The sequence below is a fragment of the Gigantopelta aegis genome, chromosome 9 (genome assembly GCF_016097555.1).
Source record: "Gigantopelta aegis isolate Gae_Host chromosome 9, Gae_host_genome, whole genome shotgun sequence".
In the NCBI taxonomy this organism is placed as follows: Eukaryota; Metazoa; Mollusca; class Gastropoda; order Neomphalida; family Peltospiridae; genus Gigantopelta; species Gigantopelta aegis.
This window is the reverse complement of record NC_054707.1, coordinates 72,621,686-72,630,003: the sequence shown is the minus strand read 5'-3', so window position 1 is coordinate 72,630,003 and position 8,318 is coordinate 72,621,686. Positions and strand designations below refer to the sequence as shown.

Below are 8,318 nucleotides of genomic sequence, written 5' to 3'. Positions count from 1 at the left end.
TAATTTAATGTTTATGCTGAATCATGTGCGCTGGGCGATAGCGCATTATTCAGACATGTTGCAAATTAGCATTGCGCGCACTTATCGAGTCACAATAGAAAAAAAAAGCATGTCCCAAAATTGTACAGACACGTGGAGATGAAGCGGTCTCAGACGATCAAGTAACAGTGCCCACATTTTAAACTGGACATCAGTTGATATTACCTGAATATATGTTCAAAAGAAAAAAACGTTAAGTTTATTAACGTCAGAAAACAAATAATAGTAGGGACCTAGGTTTTGAAATGTCGGAGACAGAAAGAAAAAAACTAGTTATGCTCTTAAAATGGAAATGAAAAATCCAGTAATTTTTAAGGGTGGGCACTGGTTTTGTCAGGAATATAGTGTGTGATGTATACACGTGCGTGCGCGTGCGGACCCACACCGTCTTACGGGGAAACAGACAAATATGTTGGGGTGGGGGCATAGTTCCCTCTGGTTAAGTCATTGAGGGTCTGGTGATGTGGTATGTCAAAAAAATTATATATCCCCCACACCTCACAGACCCCTGTTCACAATACAAAAACATACAAAAAGCAACCAGCAAGTTGTACCCCCACCTTCAACAAACCCAGGTCGAGTAAAGGGACAGCAGGTTATCCGACAACCATATACATGGATAACAGCTCAAAGGTGCAAGTGCACACAGTAACAATGATGGAGATAAAACTTGACACATGTTTAAGTATGATTTACTTTTTATTTATTGATAATACACTCTGATTGAACTTTAACACTCCAAATAATAAGGTATAATGATAAATATGACATGGTAAATGGAGACTGGTCTAATCACATCACAACAGTAATCAACTCTGCAGCCAGGCTTAGGCACAGCCTAATGTACACCTGGCAATATGCAATCTTCTGACATGAAACAGTCACATGATTATCTCTTGACAATCTTTCAATATGTGATTAAGAACCAATCGTCAGTAATATAAACATATTAGTAATAATTTTACTGCAATGGGTCCGATTCTTTATCCATGCATGTTTTAAAAAAATTAATGTAATTACTGAAGAAACTGAAAACTTTATTTAGATTTTTCTTTTTGTAAAAAAAATATCACAGAATAAACAATTTCACCTTTAGTGAAGGTACATATATAAAAGGTAGAAAAACCTGAGCTTCTTCTTGGAAATAAAATTCTCGTATACTGAGACAACATGAGACCCATCTTTGCAGTAAAAAATACTTAAAAGTGCATAAATATATTAAATATGGCACAATGCAGGACTAGCTGAACACATGCTGTTCATCTCAAACTCAATAAAACAACTTAAAAGAATCAGAAGATGTCATATTTAGCTTTCTTCAAATTAATCAATGTCACCAACATATTGAATTACAAACTAGCAATACTGTATGTTAAAGAATTATCCTTGGGAACTACTGCAAATTATTTTCAATTAAATATTATGTATGTTCTATGGACATTGATCTGAATTAAAATGTATTATTACACCAAGCTAACTTCTGGAAACTAACTTAATTATGCCTGTATGTCAAATTACCATGAAAAAGTAGTAAAAAAAACCCATTTCATTTGTATTTGTTTTTTAAATTATCGAAGTGTGAATACCTAATATTAAATTTTATATTATTAGTAAGACATAATTTTTTTCTTTTTCTGAAATATTTTTATTTCACTTTAATTCCGTGTATAAAATATTGACCTTGAAAACTAAATATGACATCTTCTTTGACCAGAACTGTTCTCAGATTAAGATAATAATAATAATAATAGTAACAATAATACATTATTAATAATAATAATAATATGGCAATCAAAGCAAAATCTATTACTACTGAAACAACTAGGCAACTACAGAGTTAAAAATAATTAAAAACTTTTTTGGTCAAATAAAACCCACCACCATAATTATATAATTCAACAATGATGACAGATGATCCACATATAATGATTTAATGATTGTGGCCAAACCAGGGTACAGTTCGAAGTCATAAGCAGACAAGGGCACAAACGTGTTTATGCTGTCAGCAGTATCAGAGTAACTGTGTAGAAACTGTCACAGGCATATGTCGCACATGCTGCTAACAAGTTTAAAAATGAATGAAATAATTAAAAAAACTGATATAAAATACAAGATCTTAAAGCTGTAATTGTACCCGACCATCAGATAACATAGCTAATGCAAAATACAAAGTTTTAATAGACGTAAATGTTTTTGCTATCAACTGATGGTCAATGTCATACACCTGTTGCCATATTTAAAATACATTTTAAAAGCAACCTGCCTTTTTATTTTTGAAATGGAGATTGTACATTTTTACCTAGCCTAAATTAGCAATTGCAGCTTTAAGATATTGAAGAATGCCATATCACGGGGGTGGGAGGAATTAATATAGATGATCTCTTCTAGTTAATTTTTAAAAATATACTTGCGATTGCAATTTTAATACATCAGCACATTTGTTGGGTCATATCCTTTTTTTTCTTTTCTTTTTAAACACCCATTAGAACATTATTCTTATCCAGATTACTTTTCTTTGGTTCAAATGTAATAATTATGGAATCATTCTGCACAAAAGATCTGTGGACGTTAAGGTCTGTCCTTGTACGATATTGCATCAATGTGCTATATCAAGAGAGAAATACTGAAATCAAAACATTTTGAGATCTCACAGATATAGTGGTAGTAGCAGGGGCCTAATTCACAAAGCTCTCTTAGGCTCTGCTAGACAACAAAGCATCCTCTTTGCAAGTCTTTTAGCATTGCACTGTGAGATGGGCCCAATTCACAAAGCTCTCTTAGGCTCTGCTAGACAACAAAGCATCCTCTTTGCAAGTCTTTTAGCATTGCACTGTGAGATGGGCCTAATTCACAAAGCTCTCTTAGGCTCTGCTAGACAACAAAGCATCCTCTTTGCAAGTCTTTTAGCACATTGCACGAGTTTAGTGAGTTAGGCCCCAGGTCTCTGAGAATTGCGAGAATGAGCATTTCCTTTGCGTGTTTCTCACACATATCTAAGTTTATTTTTTGTTTGCACAAAATTTAGAGCAACATTTACATGGACATAACAGGTTATGCAAAAGGCAATAGACTACCTGAATTTATTTGTGCAAACTTTCATTTCTTAAAGCCCTGTAAGAGTGAATGATCTGAAAACTAGTTATATGAATACCGAAGATGGTCTTAGTGAAAAGGTACAGGGACATTACCTCACTCCACACTTTCCTACAGAACAAGTCAAAATGGCGCAATTTTAAGAGTTCAAAAATAAACTAATTACAGTCTAATCATATGAGCTCTTCTAAATTTAACTGGTTATCAATAGATATAATTGGATGACACGACACATTCACCATAATTAGGATTTCTTCATTAAAATACTGAATATTATGCATCTTCCATGTCAAGAGCTCTGTGGAATTAAAAGATCCATTGTTCCTCTTACAACATTGATATTTTTGGCTTATATTAATTTCTGTCTATCTTTACTTTCTTGGTTGTGGAAGTGTCTGGAATGACCACAATTTAAATGTCCTTTTACAAATACGTACATTGAATTGTTAGTGTTTGAAAATTCAGAACATTTCGTTTCCAAGTAAAAATAATATGATTTTGGATTGGCGAGTGTATGTAATGAATATGCTCAGAAATATTTGTGTGTAAAAATTACCATTTTAAATGACAAATTTTAGCCAAAAATACCATATTAATTCATGTTGTAAGGAAACTAAGTACCCTTAAATTGATATTAATAAGTTATCATGAATTCCTGTTACATTCACTGTAGTAATGAAGCATTTACCATAATTAAGAGTTCCTTCATTAAAATCTAAAATATGTTCATGAACATATGATTATACGATCTTTTATCCCAAAAACTCTATGAATAGTTCTCATGAATTATGAATAGTTCTCATGAATTATTAGTGTATCTATTGTAGTAATTAAGGATTCACCATAATTAAGATAAGATTTCTTCATTAAGCTCCTAATTATGGAGTGACATAGCAGGAATATTTATGATTTAGAACACAATTGCTGCACCATCGTTTTGGTTTCGTACATACCGGGTAGTAAATATAATACATCTTACTGTAATTTTTTAATGTTGCTTTTGATGAATGGTTCTATGGTTGTTGTTTTTTTTATCTCTCTTTAAAAGTAAACATATTTTATCTACAATTATGAAAAATAAAAACATACCAATATTTAAACAGTATTGTCTGTTCATTATAGAACTAGGAACTATTTTGACAGGAGAAAGGAAGTAAAGAAAGAAAGAAAGAAATGTTTTATTTAACGACGCACTCAACACATTTTATTTACAGTTATATGGCATCATAGGCATAGGAGAAAGGAAGTAGACCAGCTTTTTCCAATGCGGCAAAGCACGGTAATAATAATTTATTTTTTTTAAAGTGGAATAACGCCAGTATTCAAATGACATCACTTTGCATCTTCCTTCAATAGCAATAAACTGGGTGCATGACACTTCCATTTTTAAAATGATGGTAAACTATCAGTGTAAAATTGACATTGAAAGTTTTTTGTTCAAAGATTATTAAATGTATCAAACAATGTTTGTAGAAATGGAGTTATACATGTAAAAGAAATTGTACCAGTTACGAAATAATATGTACATGAAGTAAAATTATGGTATAATGGTATATTTAATGTGTACCAAAGCCAAAATGATGGTGCAGCAAGTGTCCGTCATCAACCTTAATAATACTTTATTTCTCCAATGTTTATTAGTGTACAGTAAATTAATTACGATTACAATTTACACAAGAATGGACAGTCTTTATTAGTACCAAAATAAAAACCTGTAAAAATTATCTAGATAAACATATAACAATCAACTGTTAATTTTTATCAACAATTCTTTACAGAGTGATTATGCATGTAACAGTGTCAATACCTGCATACTAACAAGAATAAAGATAACAAACTGCAATAAAATGTCAACAAGTGTTAAAACAATGGCAAGAAACAACTTGAGCAATAAAACTCTATGTAAAACGTAAACACATTTTATTTCTTACATACTTGCCACAATTTGATTTACCTCATATTTTGACTGTATTCTTGCCTCTAAAATTATTTATCTAATACTGTGAATTACTGATGTTTTGAACTCTCAAATTGTATTCAAATAACTCCAAATATTTGGCACATTGGAATGTGTAATGTCCATATCCAGGGATGATATACCCATTTGAAAATAAAAGTTGAAATGATTTTTTAAAAGCTGAGACTTCTATGTACACTATACCTAAATAAAGGTAATTTTTCAGCATTTCAGATTAAATCCAATCTACTTTGTGAAAGTAATTTAACACAAAGAAGCTGAAATCGGATAAAAAGTGAAAACATCACATCCCTGGTATGTTATGTTTGCATCAGATTTATTTAAGAATGATAAAATTATATTTTTTAAAGCTTGTTTCATAAAATCATAGCAGGTTTTTAATGATCATAAATGCAAACTTTCTTTCATATTAATAAAACTACACCACGTAACTCAAATATTAAGTTAGCAAGTTTTTTATGATCATAAATGAGAACTTCCCTTCATATTAATAAAACTACATCATGTAACTGAAACATTAAGTAGACCAGTGGCACATGACTAAAGTATACCAACACATAAAACTACATGTAATTTAAGGATTGTTTTTTTCTTTTTTTTTAAAACCATATTAACTGTATTTTTACTTAGTAATCCAGCAACAATGGCAACTAATATTGGTTTCAAGGAGCTAACCCCACAAATAAATGAAAACCTACCAGCACCATGCAGGCTATCGGTACTCTTACTAAATACCAGCAAAAGATTTTCTTCATGCACTTCCCCTGACATATATATCAGTCATGGGATAACGTGGGGGAAGATACCTACTTAGTCACTGTGGGTGATCTATCCGAAGGGTCTGGCAATCTTAGGATCTGTCAGATCTCATTAAGCTATATATATCCTGTCTAGAAATAGATGTATTCTATGATAAATACTGTTAACAAAATACTAAGCACAGACTCTAGGAATATCAAATTATTCCAAAATGTTCAACTCTTTTTAAGTTCTCTGGAACAACTTTTATATCCTATTATCATCTATACTCGCTCTTCTTTTTTATAAATCAACCTTCTGCATGCTGATGTATGGCAACAATATAGTACTTGACAATCGTGGCTATGTTATGTATACAGACTGCAAATTTATCAGGATTCCGTGGCTCCACGAACCCCAGACTATTAGATGGAATTCTAAAATATTGATATTACATTATTCTAGTGGAATTTAGGAATTCAGTCAGCAACACCTTTATTATCTGATTTATAAAATGTAATATGAAATTCTGAGGAAGACAAAATGTAGACAGCATTGCCCAATATTATTTGTTAATTTTGGCCTGGAGTGGAAACATACAAATATAATAAACATATAAGAAAATATATAACAAAGAAATTTCAATTTGCACATTTTGCAAGTAAACCAAATAAAACAAATGTCCAGATTTAAACCAAATAACATAGAAATGTTGTACTATTATGTTCAAAAGAACATTAATGTAAAACAACCATGATCAGAAATCAGTGATCTATAAGATTTCAATTTAAAAAAAAAAAAAAAAAATCAAAAACAAATATCTTAGCTTTATTTGTTAAAAGTAAAAATTTATACACGTTTCTTTGCCAAACCTCCCCACCCCCAAAACCCCCAAACCTAACAATAAAAATATATACGGTATAAATAATAATTAAAAAATTAGAACATTTATTAAGTGGAATGTTACAGTACTTATCAGTTTCGTTTTGTGGTAAATGGCACCATATATTTGGAAATGGAATGTGTATAAATAATAAATGACTAAAAAAAACTAAACAAAAATCCACATGCATTTTGATTCACATTTTCAGAGGCAAGATGGGAATTAAACCATTTTAACAAATTTATTTTCTTACAGAACTGTGTAATCACCAGTTATTTAATATTTCTGCAGCAAATCTTATCTTTCTGTAAACAAAACATTTGTTAAAAATGAGTATCAGCAAGTGTGAAAAGCACTTTGTTTTAGTCGATAATATAAATATATCAGTGACCACAAGAACACTGCTCTTGTGCTTATCTACAAGTACATGTATGTAAATGATGAATGTTCCATCTTGAAACAAATGAAGTAAATAACCAGTAAAATACAATATATGGGTAAAGAGTGGTTTCCTAAACATAAATACAGTTTAACAACAAGCACATTAAAACTGTTTTAAATAGTAAAACCGTGCAATAGTAAATATTTCACAAGCAAGCAGCACCTATATCACTCAATAAATAATGGATCTCCATCTCAAAGGCAAAACTCGTTATGATATGCATCAAACTTGTGAACCAAGGAAAACTAAAAACAAACAGAAAAAAAAAAAAAATCAACAATACACATATATTTAGGCAAGAGAAATAGGAGTCATATATGTATATTAAACACAACCCAAACAACAAAATAATACGAGGGCGAGCTTCAAGCTTGCAGTCCTACATAAGTACTGCTCACAATGACTGGATATCCATTGCTACAGACATCAATACTGGTGTCCATATACAGGAGGTGGCTGTGAGGTGGGGTAACCAGTCTGGTACTCATACGCTCCAGGATATTCTGGATCTGAAACACAAGTACACATTACATAAATTAAACAGATATATTTTCTCTTCAATACCCCAGAAGTCACTTATAAAAGGGAAAGTATTTTCTCAGTGAGAAATATTCTGCATTGGTGTAACGTACAATACTATTGGATGATTTGACGCTTACAAACCAATGACCATGTCAGTACTAAATATGATGTCATCACGATTTGGCAAACACAAAATGATGTCATGTAGTTTAAAAGAGTTTGTGTTTATGGTCTGTTTTCAGTGTTAAATTTATATCAAAATGTCATTCATTATAGGTTTTTAGCAGAATAATGAGAACTCTTTGTTTTTGAAAATTATTTGTGAACATGATTAAAATACTCGCTAAAGCTCGCGACAACTGAAAATTATTTCACTTGGTAACTCATTTATTATCTGTATATATCTATTATTTACCACAGAAAAAGCGTGTTTAATACACGTATACGACTGTGGACCTAAAACAACAAAAACGCACAAAGTTTTGCAGGATCTTGAAAGGTATGGGAGTTATAAGGTTTTTAATCAAAGAACAAGAACATGACCAGGTTTTGTTAGCATTAAAATCTGGAATTTGGGAAAATCCAGAGTTTTTATCTCTGAACAAAATAATGAAATAAATGAA

The 8,318-nt window shown here is 31.2% G+C and overlaps 1 protein-coding gene across 3 annotated transcripts in view; it reads right to left on the bottom strand.

Moving 5' to 3' along the window:
- Positions 1-2,824: 2,824 nt before the first annotated feature.
- Positions 2,825-8,318, bottom strand: part of LOC121380853 (APOBEC1 complementation factor-like) — a 41,914-nt gene continuing 36,420 nt past the window's right edge. For all 3 annotated transcript variants that reach the window (XM_041509847.1, XM_041509848.1, XM_041509849.1), the window contains one exon: positions 2,825-7,682. In XM_041509847.1, coding sequence (XP_041365781.1) covers positions 7,600-7,682 — 83 coding nt within the window. In that variant the 3' untranslated portion in view covers positions 2,825-7,599. The remainder of the gene's footprint in view (positions 7,683-8,318) is intronic.